Raw genomic sequence first — 23,381 nt, 5'->3', positions numbered from 1 at the left:
GACCATGTCCCTAATCTTTGAATTCATTCCATCTCTATCAGTCCTCAATATATACAGCTAAAGGGCCATGGCTATCCTTACACTGAACAAACCCTAAGTGTTAAAGACCTCAGTAAATCTCCAGGAAAATTCCCATAGCACCTTATCAATGAAAATTAGAACTTCCCGAACAAATCTGGCCATAGCAGAGTCATTAAAAAAATCCGGCAAAATAGTAAAGGGTTGTGGTCACATGGGAGAGCTGGGCTTCCTAGGATGCTGACAAGAGCCAGCATGGGGAGCTGTGGAGGACGTTCTTCCTGGGGACACTTACATCACTCTGCAGGTCGTAGGCTTTCCTGGCTTGGATCACATCGTTCTGGTCTGGAAAGCAAGACCACTGGTGCAGGTACTGCCGGTAATCCACGTTGCTTGCTAATGCCTGGCCCTCTTTGGCAGCATTGATGGAGACCATGTCCACTGGGATGGAGATCTTGGCCTTGTGGTCGTTGTAGGCTTTTTTGTACAGCCGGTCATTCTGCATCTTTAACACATTTGCTGCCCAAACCAGTTTTGGGTCTTCCTTGGCACTGGGGCATCCAATGTAATGGCCTTTCTGCTTCTCATAAGCCGTCTTGTACAGATACTGGGAAACGTGGGCACAAGAAGGAAGATAAGGTTTTTCTTCAAGCATGCTTTTCCTAAAGACAGCATTTTCCCATTGACAGTATCTCCACCTTCCTTGCGCCACTTTTATTCTGGACACTATTTTTTTTCTCTAAGGTCATGCTGTAATTTTTTTTTTTTGCACTTTTTGTCACGATATTTTTCTAAGAACATATGTCTGGAAACACTGTGGGCACCCTGAAAATAAGACCCATTGCCTAAACATTTGCCTGCTCGAACCTCATCAGCATCTCCCAGACTTGAGTCACCGCTTACTACCTTCAGATACTTTATCATAAACAACCACAAGCCTGTACTCACTATCATGTTAAATAAAATTAATTGCTTGGAGTTACTTTGAAATTATAAACTTATTTTTAAACTGAATTATAAATAAATGCATAACATAAGTAGAAGGTAATCAACATCTCTGTTACATTACAATGAATTGAGGTTCGTTTTAAATTAAAATTACTTTTAAAACTAAATTTACATTTTTAACTAAAATTAAAATTTTACAGTTAAGAAAACTTGTCCCTGTACTTCTGAAAACTATCTAAGGAACCACAAATAGTATATGTGTCACACTTCAGGGTGACAGCAACATTTTCTATGTTCATTAACCCAACAAACTGTGTTCTTGTAAATCAACTGATGTTAAGATTTGGGAAGGGGGGGTGAGAAAAATTTTGTGCATAAAAATATAGGAATTGTAGAACTAAGAGCAGGCAAGGAATCTTCTCAAATCACTGGACAAGTTGTTCTGGAATTTGGAATTTTAAAATAATACATTCGGAAAATTACTGGCATTCTACTCTAATTCTTGAGGAATTAAGTCACCTCCCCATGTGTCTAGGACTCAGTGTTTGTGAACAAGGAAGAGCTCTTACATCACTGGCGATATCCCGAGAAGCCTTGGCATGCTGGATCCCAATGGCATCTGCACGTATATCATAACCCGTCATCTTGACATCGTCCCAAGCCTTCTGATATTGTTTCTGCAAACAGGGAGTGCAATGCCACAGTAAGTCTGAAGAGGGAGCTGCTGAGTTAGCATTAAGATCGAGAACAACTCTTGTATACACACATCCGACAGTGACAGTAAAATACTATGTTACTGATTGTAAAAAATGAACTGTTGCCAACACTTCTGCTCAACATAAATCTTCTCAGGATTTATATGACACACTAGTTTCACACTCAATTTGACTTCCAGCACACTTCAAGGTGTTCCGTAAAGGAATCTCCAATATTTTGTGTGTGTGTGTGTGTGTGTGTGTGTGTTTGTGTCAGAAATTTCAGAGACAGAAAGCCATATAAAAATCACAAAACTATAAATTGGTGGGCTTTTAAGATAAAAACAGTGATGGCTCACTGAAAAGGAAAACAAAGCAATATGCTACAAATACGTTTAAGTTACGTTTTACTTTCTTTGAGAAACCATTGCCTTTCCCTTTCCAACAAGGATATATCGCTACACTATAAAAAGCAGAGAGAGACATACAAATTCCTAGTGTCTTAAAGACTTGAAATAAAAGGGCCATGCTTTTGGCACAACTTTTGCTGAGCACAGTAAGGGAAGATGTGGACAGGAGTGCTCTGTGAAGCAAATACCGTGGCATCTTACATTGCTAATCTGGATGGCATTGAGCTTGGACTGCAACATCACTGGCGTGTCAGCCGGCACGTTCACTTTAGCCTTCTCTTTGTCCCAGGCATCACGATACAGGGGCTGGTGGATAAGAAGAGTGATAACAGCAGATTAGGGAGTTCCTTACCACACAAGTGTGTGTGTGCGTATGTGTGTGTGTACATATACACTGCATTTTATTTACAAATACTAATTTCATGAATAATTTGTGTATGATACAATATAAATAAATTTTAATGTGCTAGTAAAAACTCTTGCCCAATTCCACATCTAATTATGTGACCCTTCAGTCTATATGATAGGCAATTCTGATACTAGACAATGCTAACTAAGACTTTGCTTTCTTAGCCAAATTAACTGTCGTGATGCCTAAAGATGGGATTGTTCCGGGACTTCTCAGTCTACGTCATCATTGAGTAGCCACACGTAAGTGACAGTTCTGTGGTTATAGGACTAAATCGCATTTTAGTTTGCAACTTCAGATGCAATTAAAATGTGCATCAGAGTTTGGACTCCGTTGTTTTGACCCAAGATGTGTCAATTACAGAGATGGCTGACTGGCTGAAGATGTGGACTCAGCTGTGCCCCAGATCTTACTTCCTGTGATAGTGGCAATTTGAAGTTCACCACTTGAATTCCCCTCAACTGAGACTTCTCTTGGACACAGAACCACAGCAGCTTACCTGACTGATCTGCACAGCGTTGGTCTTCGCCAGGATCACTTCTGGGGTGTCGACAATGCTTGTGAATTTGTAGGCCTCGGGCCCTATACGATACAACCTCTCGTTCAGAAGATTCTGAGCATTCTTCACTCGCACGACGTCCACAGAACCCTCTGTCAACCATCCGATACCCTTCATCCATTCCAGGTCTGACTTGTACACGTTCTACACGGAGGAAGGAAACACACAGTAAGAAGACTCAGGTTAGCCAGTAGAATCCGATACTTGAACACCGCACAGAACCCCTCTGTAAGTCAGCCAAAGGGCATTCAGATTAAACGTGAATCTCTGCGTGTTTTATCTCTGGCACCTGTCTCTAGAAGAAGCTCATGGTCTCTCTTGAACCACTGGGACTAGAAGCTATAGGAATATTAGGGAAGGAGCCCTTTATAAAATATCTCTATAGTATTTTCTACGTGTGCCAATTGAATTAAACCAACATTTCCTTATGCTTCTATCTGTTTCTGAAATTTAGACAGCTGATCTTGCAAAGATCAGAACAGAGGAACCAATATTTTCTATTGAATTACACAGAACAAGACTGATTATTTTTATCTTGGTGAATAGGATCCTGCTACTGTCAACAAGAATCCTTCACAAGACAAGAGATGTCAGGACAGCTCCTACTGTTACCCTGGATTGTCCAGAATGCCTTAGAAGATTACTGTCTAAAGGGATGTCTCTAGAGCGTACACTACACTTAGACCTGCACACGTCATCTCCCTGGAGGTGAAGACATACGCACATCACTCTGCAGCTCGTAGGCTTTCTTAGCCTGGATCACTTCGTTCTGATCCGGCAGGCATGTCCACTGGTGCAGGTAATTATGGTAATCAACGTCGCTGACCAGGACTTGGCATTTCTTGGCTTGAACAATTGACATCATGTCCAAGGGTGTGTTGTAAATCCCTTTAGACTTCTCATAGGCTTTCTTGTATTCCCTGTCACTCTGGATCTTGGCAGCATGTATAGACCATACCAACTTGGGGTCATCTTGCAGGCTGCGGAAACCCACATGGTGGCCCAGTTGCTTTCTGTAACCTTCTTTGTATTTGTACTAATATTGCGGGGGAAAGAAAGCAGAAAAAGACAAATAAGATATTGATGTCTTTCCTTTAAGTTATTTCAGAATCTTAATTTTAATGCAAATTGGCTCAACACTGAAAGCCATTGTCTGTTCGAGTCTAAAGAAATCAAGACTATTTTAGGCAGACAAATCAGGAAGAAAACAATACGTAATTAGAATAACATACAAATCTAAAATTTATGAGCAATCACTACTAAGACAAGAGCTTCAGATGTGTGAGGTTCATCCACACTAAAATAATGTTTTTTTTACATTAAAAAATAATCACACAGTGACAGTTATAATAACAGTTAATTCTCACAGTGTTGCAGTGAGGTAGGTCCTATACCGTCCTATAATTCAGAAGAAGACGGCATAGTAATGAGGTTGCTAGGTAGGTAAAGGGTTCAGTCAGACAGACCCGAGGGCACTGAAGGGGTCTCAGGTATGGAAGAGTCATAGGCACGGTTTTAGAGACTAGAAAAATATACGTTTTTCATAAAGCAAGTTCACTGGTTTCAAACAGGAAATGACAATAGGTCTGTGGACAATGACCTCCATCTGATAAGCTTTGGAGGGGATAGTGCCCTTTGGAAGTATTTGGATCAAACAGAGAATTGGGATTAAGGTGTAGGTAAGGGGAGAAAATGAGGGCCGAGGAGGAGGAAGCAGCTATGTGTACAGATGAGGCAAAGAGAGGAACCAGAGAAAGGAAGGCATGTTTGAGGCTTGGAGCTGGGAGTAGGGGATGGCTTGGACCATGTTACTGCTTGTGAACGTTGGATTAGTAGGAAGTGAAATTGAAAATGTAGCTGGAATATTATAAGCCTCTAGCATAAAATATTTGATAAAAAGTGTGATTTCAGCCTGAAGTGTTGTACCGAATGACCATCATTTACACTGTGGAGAATGCCAGAAATATTTGGGGATATAATGACACTGTATTGGTTCCTCCATTTTCACCCCAAAATTTAAAAGCAGTTTCATATTTCGTTGTTACTGATAAATAATATACAACATAAAATGCAGCTGTTTGCACGGGTTAAGGAAAGGAAACAGGGTTACTGAAGCAGTCCATTTGTTTATGGGGGAGAAAATCCCAGAGCAGAAGGAAGTTACCTCACTGGCGATTTCTCTGGAGGCTTTGGCATGCTTGATTTCAATGGCATCCGCTCGTAAGTCATAGCCTTTCTGCTTGGCTTCATCCCAGTCTTTTTGGTAGAGTTTCTAGAGAGCCAGAGCACAGGTTTGTTTAGAAAATGAAGACAGACTCGTAGCAGGCATAGCAGATATCATAATTCATAATGTAAAGGCAGTGCAGGAAAAACATGCATCGCTGAGTCAGTCCCTTTGCTGCTGGATGCTTGCTTTGTAGCAGGAATACCTCTGATGTAAAATTTAAAGCTAAGCATCTAGCGGTACCAATGACAGAATATTTACTTTCATTCCAACGTGGTGTGCATTTGAAAACCTCCCTCTTCCCCAGTACGTGGATACTTCAGACTGAACAGTGAAACCAAGGATGCTTCATTAAGGCCCATGAAGATCTCCTAAGGTTTACCTTTAATTTTGCTCTTTAACTCAAGAGTATTCTTTTGAAGGAATGTGATATTAACTCACGATCTCTGAATGTAATTAAAATTTTACTTTGCCTATCACTTGACTTTGGAATGTCAAACAAGAAGGTCTCATCAGAAGACCTAAGATAGCAGTAGGCACTGTTGGGCATGGAAGCGCTTGACTAGGGATTTATTATTTCAGGAACACATGAGGAACGAAGGCACTGTCATTGGCCATGGGGAGAAGACCTTTCGAGGCCGAAGAGAGAACACCTAGTCTAGACACTCAGTCATGCATTTGTGCAATGTTTCTGTTTGCTTGCTTTTCAAGACAGGGTTTCTCTGTGTAGTGTTGGCTGTCCTGGAATTCACTCTGTAGATCAGGCTGGCCTCAAACTCAGAGATCTGCCTGTCTCTGTCTCCCAAGTGCTGGGATTAAAGGTGTGATATAACCTGGCTTTGATAACCTCTTAAAAGACAGAACTTCTATCCATGGATGTTAAAGAAAAAAAAAAGTAACACCAACAGCATGGGCGTTAGTCATTAGCTAAAAGATAGGGCACTACTTGTTAGCAAGAAGATAGAGGCTTCTCCACACCACGGTTATTTCTCTTACATTGCTAATCTGCAAGGCATTGATCTGAGCCTGCAGCATGGCTGGAGTGTCCAGGGGAATGCTGATGTTGGTTTTGTCTTTATTCCAGGCTTCCTGATACAGCCTCTGAGGACAAAAGGAAACATCACGTCAGCTCAGCAACAGAGAATGGACAGCCGAAACATTAAGTCTTAGCAACAACTTTATCTAAAAAAGCAAATGTTCCTGTATGTGCTTAGAATGGCAAATTTGAGGCTCAACTGAGCAGGCATTGGGATTCAGACAGATCCTGAAAATATTCAGGAGACTACAAATACCACAATGAGCTCTCCATTGTGTGGATGGGCCTCATCCATCAGTTGGAGGTTGTTATACTCTCATCTTCCCCATCCAGAAGGAATTCTGTAAGAAACCACCCACAATACTGAGCTGTGATTGTCCCCTGGGTCTCTAACCTTCTCATCTGTCCTGCAGATTCTGGAATTGCCAGCCTGCATAACCACATGAGCCAATTTCTTAAGACTGCAATCTCTTTCTACATATACATCTACAGAAAGGTCACACTGGATCTGTTTCTCTGCTGACTCTTGCCTCGTGCAATGCCCCACTGCTACGTAGTATTATGTCCTGTGCCTTGGTACTAGTAAGAGTTATAATACTCATTTCCTGGAATCACTGTGGAGTGACATCTTTCAGTTTAGTGCTCCAAAGTCCCTGTGAGAAGGGAAAGACACGTCCCCCCTATCAGAGTGCTATTTCCAATGTGGCTGCATTAAGCTAGTTAAGAGACCCTCAGGTCTGCACGCTCATTGGAAATCTTTGAAGAAAACAGTCTGACTCAGCTTTACTTGTCTTTAACTGAATGCTGTATCGAGAAACACAAAAGCTTAATAGGTGGGTGATTCTTACCTCACTCATTTGCAGAGAATTGGCTTTTGCTAGGACAACTTCGGGAGTGTCCACGATGGAGGTGAACTTCAGGGCCTCTGGTCGTGTCCTGTACAGTCTTTCGTTCACAAGGTCCTGAGCGCCCTTCACTCTGGTCATTTCTACGGAGCCCTCTGGTATCCAGCCAATCCCACGCAGCCACTCCAGGTCTGCTTTATACACACTCTGCCAAGATGTCAGACCACAGTGTTGCGAATGTTAGACATGCCCTCTAGTAGCTGAAAACCCAAGGGCTTGAGGAGAGGGGCAGAGGAGCATGGGGGATGTTGGTAGTACACGAGAAAGAGCTGAGTTCTCAGAGGATGCAGGGGTTTTAATACTGATGACAAAAGTAACTGGTGGAAACAGTTATTTCTACTATCCATTAATATAGCAGTATTTATGAATCCCACAGTATACTTATATGAAATGTTAAAGCAATTGCATAACTGGGGAAGGTTTAAAGGGAACCTGTGCTGACTCTCACTCCATTTTAACCCCGTGACAAATAACTCACATCCTGTTTAGTATTTTGGAAGTGGTGATAATCATTTTAAAATATTCAGATTTACTGTATCTGTTATTACGATGTATTGATTTGCCAGAAATTACAAATGGCATGAAAAAATAGTTCAGAAATAAAAAGAAAAAGAGCGTTCATCTCTGCATTTTGCTTGCCATGGTTTTTCTATTAAACAGTGTGAAGGATACTTCTCCCTCCTCCCCACCCCTGCCTGAGCTATTCACAGCCCACAGATCTATACTCAGAGGCTCCGACTGAACAACTAGCAAACATCCCTGCCCCTTTATTCCCCAAGCTCGTGCTACATACATCGCTCTGCAGCTCATAGGCCTTCTTGGCTTGAATAATGTCTTTCTGATCAGGCAGGCAAGTCCAGTTGTGCAGGTAGTTCTTGTAGTCCACGTCGCTGACCAGGGTCTGGCATTTCTTGGCCAGCACCAAGCCCAGCATGTCCACCGGGCTGCTGAACTTGGTCTTCCACTTCTGGAATTCCTTCTTGTACTCCCGGTCACTGTGAATCTTCCCTGCGTGCATGGCACACATGATCCTGGGATCGTCTTCCACGCTCTGGGCTCCGATGTGGTGGCCTTTCTGTTTTTCATAGGCTTCCTTGTATTTGTACTAAAATGCCAGAAACCAGTTCAAGGAAAACCAGGTTTAGATCTTGTGGTATGCACAAGAATTTCAGACCTCAACTTTCTAACATCTCAGTATAATTTCTATGCTTCTCTGCTATCGTGAAAATAGCTGGGCTGGAGAGCTGGCTCAGTGGTTAATGGTCCTGGCTGCTCTTCTAGAGGATGAGGTGCTATTCCCAGCTTACAACCTGTACAGTTCTGGAGGGTCATGTGCCCTCGTCTAGCCTCCTTGAGCCACTCATATGGGGCACAGACATACATGCAGGCAAACACACACCTAAAATAGAATAAATTTAAAAGTGTGTAATGATTAATATATCCTCATTTTTGAGAATTTTCCCTGCAGCCACTTTAATTCCAAAATGTATTCTCTGCAAAATGAATTGGGGAGGTACTAATCTGGAGAAATGCACATAGAAGCAATTGCAAAGTGGTTCAATAGCCAGAATGCTTGGCACTATGGGAAAAAGCACAGGATCTAAGGGGAAGGCACTCACGTCGCTGGCAATATCCCTGGAGGCCTTGGCACTCTTGATGGAAATAGCATCCTCTCTCAGGTCATAGTCCTTCATCTTCGATTCATCCCAGCCTTTGGTGTACAGTTTCTAGGTAGAAGGCAAAACACAACAGAGAATGGAACCGTTTTAGAAACCCAACAGGCCACTCCCAAAGAAGACATCGTTGAGGAGGACAAACATTTCAATAGCTTCTACAGAGACTTAACCACCACTCGAGGGCCCCTCTTACCTGGCTGATATTGGCAGAATTGCTCTTGGCCAGCAGGATTTCAGGGGTGTCTGGCATGACATGGATGGAGGCTTTGTCGGCATCCCAAGCTTCCGTGTATAAATGCTGTGGAGAAGGAGAGCAGAGCCTTCTGCTGAGCCCAGTCACGTTAGTTCCCCTCAACTGTAACCTGTTTTTACTACAAATAAAGCCTTCTAGAGGTAGTCAACAGTAAAACCTGGCAACAAGGAGACAACTGGGCATGGCCTGAACACACCCATAAACCAATATGATGGCCTAACTGTGGATCCTTTCCACCTAGTGAACCCTGAGCTTCCCTTCTTAGAACTTCTGCAGAGTGCTTGGTTACACAGCAAAGGTCGTACACAGAGAAGTCAGCCTACGGGCGAAGCTCAACCCAACTTGCTGGAAGCTGAGTGTTCCGGAGAATGAAGTGTGTGTTTCTCACTGCTCCTCTTTAAAGGTCACAGTAGATTCTCTCTGCTTCTTTCTCTCTGTTCTCCTTTGTGATTGTTCTTGGTGTAAACTGGTTTCTGGAGTTTCATTCTGCAAGCTCTTTCCTAGAGGTATTTCTTATTCTCTTCTGAGAGCTCTCTCTCAACAACAGAAGAAGCGAAAGACACCCAGGCAGGGTTAGAACTCATCTCAGTTCGACTCAACCTGGAATGCACATGCACCCACTAAGGAGTTACTGATTTGATAAAGGATGAGCAGACAGATGGGACTCTGAGGAAAACATTCTTCTCTCTTGTGTGATAACAATACCAGCTCGGTTTCTAAAGGGGATTCTCACAGCCCAAGTCAGCTGAACAAAAGAGGCAGCTAGGCTGTGGCATGAACCACGGACCAAGAGAACCAGGGGCCTACGTCTGCGCTCCACCTGGGCCAAATGTTTCGTGCAGAAGCAGGTCGCAGCTGCAGGGAGATGATCTCCAGGCTTGGCTTTCACGTGCACCCATTGTTAGAGGGCACCCATGGTTGGAGAAAAGCACCGGAAGTTAGCTAGAATTCCTGCAGTCCTTCTGGCAGGAGGCTGTGGAAGTGGGCCCTTCTGATTGTTGCTCCCTGGCTCACCCGGCCATTCCCCGCCTCAGGGGTCAAGTCCACCGCAGGCCTGACTGGTGGCAGACAGCCGCTAACGACTCACCTTGCTCATGGTGATGGCATTATTTTTCGCCAGGACGATTTCCGGGGTGTCGGTGATACAAGTGAACTTGAGCTGGTCGGCAGGCTGGCGATACTTCCTGTCACTCAAGATTTCGCCGGCTCTCTTCACCTTCTCGACCTCGACTGAGCCAATGGGAACCCATCCGATGCCTCTCAGCCACTCAAGATCAGCTTTGTAGACAGCCTAGAAACCAAAGTGTTAAGCATTGAGACGTCGCCTCGTCATCCTGGCGTCTGACTGACTGAACACATAACAAAACAAATACTGAATTGTAGTTGTGTACAATTTCAGGAAGACCCATCTTTGCCTAAAGTGGCTTATCAAATACCCTGTGTCCCTAGAGTTAACTGTTGTTCACCGCATTTCTAAGACCCATCAAATCTCTTCAACATTGGATTTCAGTGGAACAAAACATAGGAACATTACTGCCTGACTTCTAGGGAAAGGTGCTTGCCGTCTGGTGTGATGCTCACACCTCTTCACGTGGGAATAATTCTCCTGGAACACAGGAGAATTATGTTGCTTGGCAGCAGCCTTCACAGATAGTTATGATAGATACAGGGTGAATACTACCAACTGACCACTTGTGAATGCAAATAAAAGTAGTTTTCTTGTGCAAATAAAAGTAGTATTTTTACATGACTTTATATGTATGTGCTTCTAAATCCTGCTTTTCCTTGTACTTATTCTAAGTCTTTTTTGACTTGTCTTGGAATTCATTTTTTTCATTGGATTTAAATAATCAGCTATAATAGAACACTTCTTCTAAGGGAAACATTTTATTTTTATGGTTTTTGAAGAACTTTTTTTCCTGTAACTTTGCAATATCATTACTTTCATATTCTTTCAGAAAGCAACTATTTAGTCAGAGCCCAATCCAAACCAGAAGTTACTGAACCAACAAGGGGGTGTCTGGGAGGTCCCAGAGTGTCAACTGCTGACAACAAAAGTGTCCCTTGTATTTTAGGTCACTACAATATTTCAGTTTCCTAGAAATTGGCCAAAATGTTCATGTCTCATTCCTAAACATTCATTCACAAATTATTACTGATGTTTCCTATAAGAAAATTGAGTCCATGAAAGGATGAGATACAATCAGTCCAATTGGGAAATTAGTTTGCTTTAAATCAGGACTCCTTAACCTGACATCAGTAAACTTGGACATAACTAAATCTAACATCCATATTTTTATTAACATCTAAGTGAAACATAGCATTCAAACAAGTATAACTATGGATAACAGATGACAGCACTATTAATACTACATGTGTTTTAGCAATATGTGTTAGGGACACTTGTGTTATTTGCAGATGTTACAGACTTCTTAAAATATTTATGCCTTTCACTTTTCTTTGGAATTAGTTATTATACTCGGAACTAGTTATTATAGGTAGGGCTGTAACTATTTAATGTGTGAATAAGTACACATATGATCATATCTCAGTTTTGGTTGAATATTTTCATAATCGTTCTCAATATGCTTGGCTTCCTTTGAGCTCAATGCTTATTTTATGTATATTTCATGGGTTTTATTAAGCTTCCCAAAGATTCTCTGACACTGAAAATGTCAGATTTCCCCCACTGAACTTTTTGAAGACATGGCTGAAGGACATCAGACCCACTTACATTGCTTTGCAGGTCATAGGCCTTCCGCGCCTGAATGACGTCATTCTGATCGGGCAGGCAGGTCCATTCATGCAGAGGATGCTTGTAGTCTATGTCGCTGACCAGGATCTGGCACTTCTTGGCCAGCACCACGCCCAGCATGTCCACCGGGCTGCTGTACTTGGTCTTCCACTTCTCAAAGTCCTTCTTGTACTCCCGGTCACTCTGGATCTTGGCCACATGCATGGACCACATCATCTTGGGGTCATCTTCGATGTTCCGGGCCCCAATGTGGTGGCCCAGCTGCTTGCGGTAGCCTTCCTTATACTTGTACTGGAGAAAGAAAAGTTATGTAAATCTGATGAAAGAAACACATACTACTTCTGTGTATTTTCCCACTATTATCAAGCAGAACAAAGACCACTATCAACCCCATCTATGAAACAGGATCCTGATGGTCACAGTGTATGTTTGTAACAGGGTTCAGCCTACACTTCAGGGCTCCTTGTATTTTGTATTCATTCTTTCTCTAAACTACACTACCCAGTATACACTGAATTCCAAATAAACTTAGTGTTTTTTTTTAAACCATTAACATTAAAGATATTTTAGTATATTTCTCTTGTTGTTAGACCTTAGAATGAATTCCTCGGTCATGGATATGCATCCCATTTAGGTAGAGTTTATGTGTCATGGAGCTATTCTCCTTATTAGCCAGTCAGCATCACCTACATTTGCCAGAAGAGTCAGTCATTCCTTGAGGTTTAGAATCTATCTACTTTTAAAGTTCAAAAATAATGTATTATGGCCCACTGTACCATGAGAATCAGATAGCTCTCAGCTGTTAAGCTGAGAACACCATGGTGACAGAAGGAAGAATCAATTCAAGGGATAGGTACAAGGGGAAGCAGTTTGTGTTTCAAGGAGGTGACATGGTACTCAGAACACAGACAGCTCTGTGCTTCTTATGCACAGAGAAGGAGGGAAGAGGCGAATGGTTGCTGAGAAGACCCAAGTACTTCACAGTTTGTCAGTTTCCCTTTAGGGACTTCTTACAAGAGAAGTTACATAGGATAAAAAAAAACAAACAAACTCTAAGGCACGCCCACCATTCAGCCATGTCCTCCATCCAGCCTTCTTTCATGCCACAATAACCACATGGAAGCAACAGGAAAACATACCCCCACTGGTAGAGTTAACCGTACTGTCACTCATTTTAATAAACATCTCGATTATAAAATAAACATCTAAATTGTGTTCAATTTCTGAGGTTCAAAAAATATGAACTTGGACACTGCTTGGCAGCAGAGTCATCAGCTAGTGTAAGCAGGACTTTGGGTTCCCTCCTCAGGACCAGGAAACCAAATAAAACAAATCAGTAGGTCTTTACAAAGTTACTGCTTTAGAGAATAACCCACCAGCCAGGGAGCCTGCATGGGACCAACCTAGGCCCTCAGCACATTGGCTACAGTTGTGTAGCTTGGTCTTTTTGTGGGACCAGCAGTAGGAGCTGGGGCTGTCTCTGACTCGTCTGCCTGATTTTTGGGACCCTTTCCTTCTACCGCGTTGCCTTGTCCAGCCTCAGTAGGAGGCTAGTCTCACTGCAACTTGATATACCATGACTGGTTGATATCCATGGGAGGCCTGCCCTTTTCTGAAGAGAAATGGGGGAGAAATGGATAGGGGGGGACAACTAAGGGGGAGCGACTGAGAGAAGAGGATGCAGGGGAAACTGCAGTTGGGATATAAAAATAAATACAAAACAAACAAAAAACAAAACGAAAAATTACTGTTTTAAAACACAGATGGTCTTTACCTGACCAACAAGCATATCGGGTGGGGGTCGGCTCCTTCCCACCCTTCTCATTTTAACTTCGTATGGGGGCACTAAAGGAGGATGACACTTGGAAGGGCAAGCAAGGGCTGGCGACAAACTCCCTGAAAATGTCCCTCTGACAACATTTTAAAGAAACGCTTCTTAAAAAAAAAAAAAAAAAGAAAGTCAACTTACATCACTAGCAATCTCTCTCGATGCCTTGGCTGCTCGGATAGGAATGGCGTCCACGCGCAAGTCGTAGCCTTGCTTCTTGGCCTCTTCCAGCGACACTTTGTAGAGTTTCTGTGGAGAGAGCCCTTAGTCACCACCCCCTTCGGAAGAAATGACGCTGATTTCTGTTCAGTGCTTCCTGTCACCATTTCAACTGAAATGGATCCCCTAAACACAGTGGCGGTGTCACAGACAATTACGCCTCACAGGCCACAGGTCCTCGGGCACATGTTTGAGACATCAGGTTTTCCTGACTGTTAAATCTGAAAACATGTTGGGGGAGCGTCCATGTTTAGGTGCTATTCCACCCATGGAGGGTCTTAGAGGAGGAGTTATACTCAGGATTCTTCCCCACAGGGACTCCACTTCCTGTCTGGTAATGAAAGCTTGGTCTTCCTTGTGGACCCACCACGTAGCCTAGGGTTAAGTCAAGGGCGAGCTGTTTCTTTTGCCAACAATGTCAGTTATAGGGTAGGTAACACATTAGGGAAAGCATTTAACGGAGGGAAACATCATGACCCCTCGTTTGGCCTCTCTGGATACTCACGTCGCTGTAGTTTATCCTGTTGAGTTTGGCTAGCATGATCTCTGGCGTGTCGGGCATGACGTGGATGGTTTTCTTGTCGTTGTCCCAGGCTTCCGTGTACAAGCGCTATTGAAAAAAGGAGAAAATTATTTTGGTGTTCACAGAAATTGTTATCTCTTTGACACAAAGTAGAACTAAATTTATTAAGGCTGCATTCCTTTGTCCATTGCTAAAAGTTTATAAATACTTCAATTATTAAATAATTCAACTGTTCTGCAAAGTATAATTAGGTTTTGGTACTTAAAAATCTGTCTGAGAATTATTTGCTGTTTCTTTTTTTGAGATAGGGTTTCCTACAGCTCAGTTTAGCTTCAAAATCATTACATATAGCCTTGAACTCTGAATCTTCTGGTCTCTGCCTTCCAAGTACTGGGACCACAAACACGGACCATCATGCCAAGCTTTACATATAGTATGCATGCATTTTAAGTAATATTTAAAATTTATTCAGTGAAAATGTCATCAGTGTATGTGTGCTGGCTAGTTTTATGTCAACTTGACACTTCCCAGAGTCATCTGACAGTCCTGAACTTCAACTGACAATATGCTTCCGTAAGAATAGGAGGTAGGCAAGCCTGTTGACCATTTTCTTAATTAGTGATTGGTGGGGGAGTCCTCTGTGGGTGGGGCCATCCCTAGGCTGGTGGTCCTGGGTTCTACAAGAAATGCGGAGCAAAGCATGCGCAGCAAGTCAGTAAGCAGCACCCTCCACGGCCTCTGTATCAGCTCCTGGTCCCAGGTACTTGCCCTGTTTGAGTCCCTGTCCCCTAAAACATCTCTCTCTCGCTCTCGCTCTCACTTCACTCCTCTTTTTCATGGTACTTTAAATAAGAATTTAATATTTTGAAGTGTCACCAAGTAATAAACATATTTAAGTAGAAAAACCATGTATATTTAGTATACTAAGTATAAACATGTAATATTAGTATATTAAGATAGCTAATATAAACTTAGAAAGCAAAAACCCACTTGTTCTAATATGTAAACACTAGTTTTTACTCAGAGAGAGAGAGAGAGAGAGTGACAGAGCTGGCAAGATGGCTCAGTGAGTAAGGGTGCTTGCTACCAAGCCTGACAACCTGATTCCAAGGACTCACATGGTAAAGGGAGGTAACTTAGTCCCACAGGTTGTCATCTAACCTCCACATGCATGCCATGGCACACATGAGTATACACACACATATATATGTATACATGTATCGTGTGTGTATACATATATACACAATGTAAGTAAGTAAATAAATAATAAAATGTAATAGATGTCAAGTGAAAATGCAGGTAAAGCCTTCAAAAACTAGAAAGAAGGTCAAGAAAAGTTAAAAAGTGTGGCGGAAACAAGGGAAAGAAAAAGGAACCCACATCACACGAAAGCAGAAGAGAGACTGGGTGGGGACTAAGACCAAATGGGCTGTGTGACAAAGGAGTGGGAGAGACGAGGGGGAGAACCACCAAAGCACATTTCATAAGCCAACTGAAATCATTTGAGCAGGTTATGATACACCTCGGAGTAACTCTGAGACATAACAGCATGCCGGAGCCGCTGTCTTGCCCTGTGGTAACTCTCGGGCTGCATGGGGGAGCGTGAAGACTCACCTTGTTCATGTTTATTGCGTTGTTCTTCGCCAGCACCTGCTCCAGCGAGTCAGTGATGCTGGTAAATTTCAATGTGTCTGGACGCTGGCGGTAGATATTATCGCTTAGTATCTCTGTGGCCCTCTTGGCTTTAACGACTTCCAGGGAACCTATGGGAACCCAGCCAATGCCTTTCATCCACTCAAGGTCGGCCTTGTACAGATTCTGAAGACCAACGGTTAAGAGAGACGTGTTAACTCTTCTTTTGTGAATCATCTCAAGACACATCACACTCAAGAAACAGGAATATGGGTGCATGTAGAAATATGCTCTAAATAATATGTACATGTCCAAAAACCTTTAAAAATTAATTAATGAAAAAAAAAGAAATAGACTTTTTTTTTTTTTTTTCTGAACAGATAAAACCGCCAGCATACTCAGACACCGGTCCCTGACTAATAGCCTTGAATTCTCTAAAGATTTTTTTCTTGAGCTTTTTAAAAAGGGACATTATCCTGTCCTTAAGGATTTTACAAGATCTTTCACAGAGGACCAATGCTCCTTAAGCCTTGGCTAATGTGTTCTAATCATTTCAAATTAAACCACACGAGTAGACCAATGGCACACAAAGTGTGGCAATCACAAGACCCTTGCTTTAATTTCCATCTCTAAAATGCTCAGCTCTCAAGTGAGTAAAGGGGATGCGCTGATGGAAAGATATTAGGTATTTATCCAGTTTATTCCTGAGCGAGCTGCTAATATGAGATAACTGGCTTTGAAAAAGCAAGGGTGTATTCATATTTTTCTTCTTGTAAATTTAAGTATAAGCAGTTATCAAAGTAATATAAACAATGTACTTTTGTTCCCAACTATTAGCCGCTGCCAACTTGTATTCTCTTTCTTTTCGCTTCTACTTTGCTGGTCAAAATGTCACTAGTGATCCATCCATCCATCCATCCATCCATCCATCCATCCATCCATCCATCCATCCTCCCTTCCTTCTTTCCTTCTTTCCTTCCTTCCTTCCTTGGCAGGGTCTTATAGCTAAGGCTGGCTTTGAACTCCCAATCTTTCTGCCTCCACTTCCAAGGTTCTGGGATTACAGGTGTGAGCCACAATGACTGGGTCAGCAATGTTATTTTGAGGGCTAAGCATTAGCTGATTCAGACAAAAGAAGCCCGAATCACTAGGAAGCTAAATTCTGCATAACACTGATAGTATTTACTTCCTTTTTACCCACAACTTTTGGAGAGGTCCCCAAATGAGAAACTCTTACTTCTAGGGGCATTTAGATTCCCGGTCCTTGCCCACAGACTTTCTTCTGATATGTTTTGATCCCATACCAGGGATACTTACATCACTCTGGAGGTCATATGCTTTCCGTGCCTGTATGACATCATTCTGGTCAGGCAGGCAAGTCCATTCGTGCAGGAGGTGTTTGTAGTCCACGTCACTGACCAAAGTCTGACATTTCTTGGCTAATACAATCCCGAGCATGTCCACTGGGCTGCTGTATCTTGTCTTGTATTTCTCAAACTCTTTTTTATATTCACGGTCACTCTGCACTTTGGCAATGTGGAGGGACCACATCATCTTGGGATCATCGTGTATGGCTCGGGCGCCAATGTGGTGACCCAACTGCTTCCGGTAGGCTTCTTTATATTTGTACTGAAAGAGACACAACCCAGAGCGTAAGGGGGATGGAGGAGGGGGAGAGGACCGCTGCCGGATGCTCCTGTGACGCCTCGGGGGGGCAAGAAGAACCCCACTGCTCCTTCTATAAAGTCGCAGAATCATATGCTGGCAAAAACTGGCCAAAAGTGATGACTGGAAGAGGCCGTCCAGTCGCAGCCACAAGCTAATCCAGTGCCCCAGAAGCCCTACCAGACAGCCTGCGAGAGAGCACCCCGGGGTGTGTGCCTACGTGGCTCCCAGGCTTCTCCTTGGAAAGGCAGAGAAATATAGCACGTATGTTACTCAAACTATGTACAGCCTCCAGAAGCATACATGTAGGCCAGGAGGCATCGTTTTGAAATAGACGAATTCTGTTATTTAGTAGGTGTGGAGTTTGGGTTTCATAAAATGAGGAAGCTGTAAGAGCTGTTTTGCCTCACAGTGGGAAAATCTGGAGCACTATTGGATCATACGTTTAATTAATAGTTACCTTAGTCAGTTTCACCTTTTCCAACCTTAACAAAAAAGGTTTAAAAGCTATAAAGTTGGACACTGTTTCTACTTTCGGATAATTTTAAACATGTCCAGGAATCTGCTATCTTCATTTTCAGAGTACAGAGACAATGGCCTTCTTCAGCCTTTGGCTATCCTCCACCTTCCTTCCTGTGTGGGCAAACTCGGTATGCCCATTTCATGTTTGCATCCATTCTCTCGAGTGTATCATGAGCGTTCATGAGCAGCTCAACACAGCCCATCTGACTGTGAGATGCCTGCTCTATTTAACACAGAGATGAAAAGCAAGATCAAGAGAGCACAGCGCAGTGTAGACTATGAGCCTGGGATCATGAGCGGGTTATCCAGGTCCCCACCTCTACTCAGTGGGGTTGGTGAGGTGAGAGAGGAGCACCGAGAAGTCCTACAGTGTTACAGAAGGGGCATCCCTGTGCTAGGGGCTGGCCTGACTGAGTGCCGAGTCAGTGCTTACATCACTAGCGATGTCCCGGGAAGCCTTGGCGGCCACGATGGGAATGGCATCGCTTCTCAAGTCATAGCCTTCCTTCTTAGCTTCTTCCATGGCCTGGCGATAGAGGCTCTGGGGAAAGAAGGAAGACACTTTCAGTTAGAGAACTCACATTCACAGAGAAATCCACACTTTTGGGGGCGGGGGGTCAAAAGAAGACAACCCTTGGATGTAGAACCACGCAGTCTTAACCGAAACAAAACAGCGAAACAAAAAGAATTTTTCCAAGCTATTAAGTTAAATGGAAATTTTGCATTCAGTAAATTGTAACATGACGCCTTTTTGCACGTCCTTACAGGCTTTAGACACGAAGTCAGCAGTTCTCGGTGGTGTTTAAGTCAGTAAGCGCTTACTCCATTCATAAACCAGCGAAGAAGGATGCTAGGACTCCAGGTTTGAAACAGGGACAACTCTACCTGCATTACTCTATGATAATATACAACAAATCACTGTAAGCATGTGCTCACGATTGAAAGCATGCCGCAATGAGACCGGGCAAACGCTTTGAAAAGTCTCTGCTAATATTTAATTGCTCATTAGTAGTTGGTCTCAGCTGCCGGGAATTGGTAGCAGACACAGCGATAGCAAATACCAAAGACTGATGAGCCAGGAGAAGAAAAGATTCTGTTTTTACTTTGAACTGAGAAAACATTGTCGCTGTTCAATTTCTGTGACAGAAGGCATCTTAAAGATTTCTTCGTTCACAAATTTTGACCAACTTTGTTGGTTATCTGATTTCATGACAGTTGTCTCACTAGGTAGCCCAGGCTGGCCTGGAACTTACAACCCTCAGACCTTTTGTTCCTTGGTGCTGAGATATGTGCACCATGCTTGGCAGAATATTTACTTTAACAAACAAATCTTAATTGTAAAAAGTTACTAGATCTCTTAATGAGACATGTTACTTCGAGGAGCTCACTGAGCTTTGAATGGAAAAGATTCTGATGACCACGAACGAATTAAATGGTCATTCCGCACAGTTGTGTGTGTGTGTGTGTGTGTGTGTGTGTGTGTATGGTGCCTCAGATGTACGGCACCGTGCTAGTGAGACAAGTGTGCTTTGTGCTTTTAGAAACTAAGGCCCTTATGTAACCACACTTGGGCAGAGATTTTAACAGATGCTCTGACACTCCAGAGTGGGCCTTGTCCTCTCTCAAAACCTGTAGAAAGTTTCACAACAAGGTCAACCTCAGTGAGCATCCCACTTTTCTCCTTGTTTGTATTTCTCTCCTGTACTCTTTATTTGTGTCATATATATTTGTCTATTTACTATCTGTATTTCTCTATCAATAAAGACCACTTTAATGATACAGAGTAAATCAAATGCAGTGCTCTACAGGTTTTTAAATTAAAAAATTAAAATTTTAAATTATTCAACCAATTAGGAGAAAATTATAGTCACTACAAACTTCACTCCTAAACTTTTTTTTTTTTACAGAACATTTATTTCCTTATTTATGGGTATGTATACGTGTCTGTGAATGTCAAGTGAATATATGCCAGTAGATCCTCTGGAGCTAGAGTTACAGGTGGCTGGAAGCTAATCTATGTGGAGTGCTGGGTCCTGGGTTCTCAGGAAGAGTAGGGAGCCCTCTTAATTGCCCAGTCACCTTTAGAGCCCCAGAATATTTCTTTTATAGCATAAAATCCTATAATCCATCTATTATATTTTTCCATCCCATAACAAAGCCTTAACTATGACCTCATGGTACAGTCGAGAAAAATGGTCTGGAGGCAGCTCTTGACCTCAAGTCAGATTTCTTTAGGTTTTCCAACCTTTGAAAGAGGCACGGTGTTTTGAGGCACACAGCACTTTTCGTTATCTCCAAGGTCATGATTTAAAGCTTGTTCTGGGAAGTCACATGCGCAGGGCAGCTAGAGTAGCTACAGGAGCATACACAAGACAAGGTTGAGGTGTGTTCGTTCCATTTGCAGTCAAGGAGTGAACTGTGGGGTGAAAGCCCTCAGCAACGCCTTTCAGTCATTTGCGGGGGTCATTCTTAAACCTCATCTTCAGAAAACAGGGGCTGGGAAATTAATCTTGACATTTTAAAGAAAAAAAACCAAGTTGGAAATTTTAGAATTAAAAAAAATCCCCATCTTCTCTTACTAGTCTAAAAGGAAAATCTATTTAATTTCTCCTCAGGTAAGCAGGAGCCTCATCACAACCTGGGACAGAAGTTAGTTGCATCTGCCTGAGGCTCAGCAAGGCCAGGTTCAGCAGAGAAACCTACCCCAGTGTGGCTGAGCTGGGGCAGGAGACTCCTAAAGTAACTGAGTCATGGCAGGATCTCCCCTAATGTGACTGAACAGGGCAGGAGCTCCCTTCACATGGCTGAGCTGGGGCAGGAGACCCCTTAATGTGGCAGAACCAGGGCAGAAGCCCACCCTAATGATGTGGTTGGGCTGGGGCAGGAGCCTGCCCTAATGTGGACGAGCCAGGGCTGGTCAGATATTATTGGTGAGTCTGTTCTTTGATGACAGAGGAAGGAAAAATCTCACCCTTTTCATTGATTAGTCTTTGCTATATGAGATAAGAAACATGCCTTTTCTTTAAGACTCTGTTATTACAAATAAATGTGTATTAATAGATGAATACAGGTAAGATAAAAACTTGATCAAGTCTTCAGAGTAAAAGCTTAAAGATCAGAATACTTGAATCAATCAGATAGATTCTCCACCTGGACAAGGACAATCGAGTAAGAAACTACGTATGTAGTAGTAATTCTGCACTGTAAAGATAATTATTTCCCCTTAGATTCTAATGCCTCTAATATACTTCAACGGCAAGAAAAATTTGATTGCTCTTAGGCAATGTTGAAAAGGATGAATTAAAAAACCCTTTCATTTGCATTTGGATCTTGTTATAAACTTGGCTATTTCAAATATATTAAACACATTTAATTTTCTCCTATTTCCCCTTCCCAGGGAAATCCATGCATCTCTCTTTGGGCCCTCTTATACTAATTTCCATGGTGACTTGAGGGTAAAAGACAGACATTAAAATTTATTAACCCATTACTACATCAGCTCCCATCCTACCCATAGTGTAGATTTTTGTCATCTCAAAAGTTTCTAGATACTTTATAGATGAGGCAAACTGAAGAAAGCAAATATGCAGAATGCATTCCAAAACAAGTCCCAATTTGATGAACAACACAATTTCTTTGGATCTTTGCGTGTGTACATCTCCTTTTCCCTACCCCTCCCTGTGTGTGTGCGCGGGCACTTGTGTCCAGGCACACTCACACCACAGTGCACTTGTGGAGTCAGAGGACAACCCTGAGTGTCAGTTTTCACTTTCTATCCTGTTCGAGATGCCCTCTGCTGTGCCTGGCTAGCTCGCCTGGGGATTTTCAGGAATTCTGTCTCTACCCTCAACCTTTCATTCCTTCTGGAATTAAGATGCTCATTTAGCACATCTGGCTTCACACGGTTTCACAGGGTCTGAGCTCAGGCTACGATGTTTGCATAGCACTGCTTTACCCGCCGACCCAGCTTTTTAGCTTGGTCAATAACTACTTTTAGTTGAAATTATTATTTACTTATTACTGGCTGATTGGAAGGGCTGATACTTTTGTGTTTGTCTTTTTTTTTTTGTTTTTTCGAGACAGGGTTTCTCTGTAGCTTTAGAGCCTGTCCTGGAACCAGCTCTTGTAGACCAGGCTGGCCTCAAACTCACTGAGATCCACCTACTTCTGCCTCCTAAGTGCTGTGATTAAAGGCGTGCGCCACCACCGCTCGGCTGTGTTTGTCTTTCTAATTTTTGATACAACTATATCCAAATTTAAAGTAAGATAATGAGTATGAAACCAAACCTAAGAAGAGTGGACTGCATCATGCCTGTGCCGAGGGACAGTCTGACGTTCTTACATCAGCCAAAGTCAGTGTGAGCAGATGAAGGAAATCAAGAGCAGGTAGGTCTTACCTCACTGTAGTTTATTTTGTTTTGTCTGGCCAACATAATTTCGGGTGTGTCAGGCATAATGTGGATTTGGGTCTTGTCTTTCTCCCAGGCTTCTGTGTACAAGCGCTGTGAAGGAGAAAACAATAAAAGGATCAGAAAAAAAAACCCAAACATGTTTTAAACAGGAGTTTTCATGAAGAGACCATGAGCAAACCGAAAAAACTAAACAGCATCTTGCCTACTGTACTGTGTACATGGTTTACACTCTAGTCAATCCCTTTGATTTTTATAGGGTATCTACTGTAACTAAATATAAACATATTTTAATGTGAGAAAAATACACAAACAGACACAGACACACACACTACCAGGTCACTCAAAACCCAATTAAAATTTCAAAATCATGTATTTCCCAGCATATTTATATATCCATATGTTTACTATGGCTATATTAAAACTCTTCCCATAAGTTTTTTAAGAAAGAAGATTCAATACCAACAATACATTATTTTAACAGACTTAAAAGATGTTGAGCCAGGCAGTGGTGGTGCATGCCTTTATTCCCAGCACTCGGGAGGCAGAGGCAGGCAGATCTCTGTGAGTTCAAGGCCAGCCTGATCTACAAGAGCTAGTTTCAGGTCAGTCAGGGCTGTTACCCAGAGAAACCCTTTCTTGAAAAACCAAGAAAAAGAAAAAGATGTTGAGCCCCAAACAGCCATTCGATTTTA

At 42.5% G+C, this 23,381-nt stretch overlaps 2 protein-coding genes across 2 annotated transcripts in view; both read right to left on the bottom strand.

The window, feature by feature from the left end:
- Neb (nebulin) overlaps window positions 1–23,381 on the bottom strand; it is a 190,075-nt gene that overhangs the window by 70,811 nt on the left and 95,883 nt on the right. The window contains 11 exon segments of the mRNA XM_050140000.1: window positions 7,998–8,309; window positions 8,824–8,931; window positions 9,074–9,178; window positions 10,221–10,424; window positions 11,868–12,179; window positions 13,858–13,965; window positions 14,441–14,545; window positions 16,073–16,276; window positions 17,408–17,719; window positions 18,711–18,818; window positions 22,675–22,798. Of these exon segments, the coding sequence (XP_049995957.1) occupies window positions 7,998–8,309; window positions 8,824–8,931; window positions 9,074–9,178; window positions 10,221–10,424; window positions 11,868–12,179; window positions 13,858–13,965; window positions 14,441–14,545; window positions 16,073–16,276; window positions 17,408–17,719; window positions 18,711–18,818; window positions 22,675–22,798 (2,002 nt within the window).
- Window positions 2,846–7,479, bottom strand: LOC126500257 (nebulin-like). The gene is made up of 5 exons (XM_050140001.1): window positions 7,148–7,479; window positions 6,260–6,364; window positions 5,204–5,311; window positions 3,764–4,075; window positions 2,846–3,183 (listed from the first exon to the last, which is right to left on the bottom strand). Exons 1-5 carry the CDS (start codon window positions 7,283–7,285, stop codon window positions 2,938–2,940), a joined length of 909 nt encoding a protein of 302 aa, XP_049995958.1. The 5' UTR covers window positions 7,286–7,479; the 3' UTR covers window positions 2,846–2,937.

Source organism: Alexandromys fortis, unplaced genomic scaffold, assembly GCF_014885135.2.
Source record: "Alexandromys fortis isolate MF-2015 unplaced genomic scaffold, M_Fortis_MF-2015_v1.1 scaffold_33, whole genome shotgun sequence".
Classification (NCBI taxonomy): Eukaryota; Metazoa; Chordata; class Mammalia; order Rodentia; family Cricetidae; genus Alexandromys; species Alexandromys fortis.
Note: the sequence above shows the minus strand (reverse complement) of the source record. Positions and strands in the feature narration are given on the sequence as shown.

Coding starts and splice junctions, on each gene's coding strand:
- LOC126500257 (XM_050140001.1), bottom strand. CDS start 7,285: ATGACCAGAGTGAAGGGCGCTCAGGACCTTGTGAACGAAAGACTGTAC. Junction 4,076..5,203: donor CCAGAGAAATCGCCAGTGAG/GTAACTTCCTTC, acceptor CCGCAATATTAG/TACAAATACAAAGAAGGTTA. Junction 3,184..3,763: donor CCTACGAGCTGCAGAGTGAT/GTGCGTATGTCT, acceptor TCCTCCGTGTAG/AACGTGTACAAGTCAGACCT.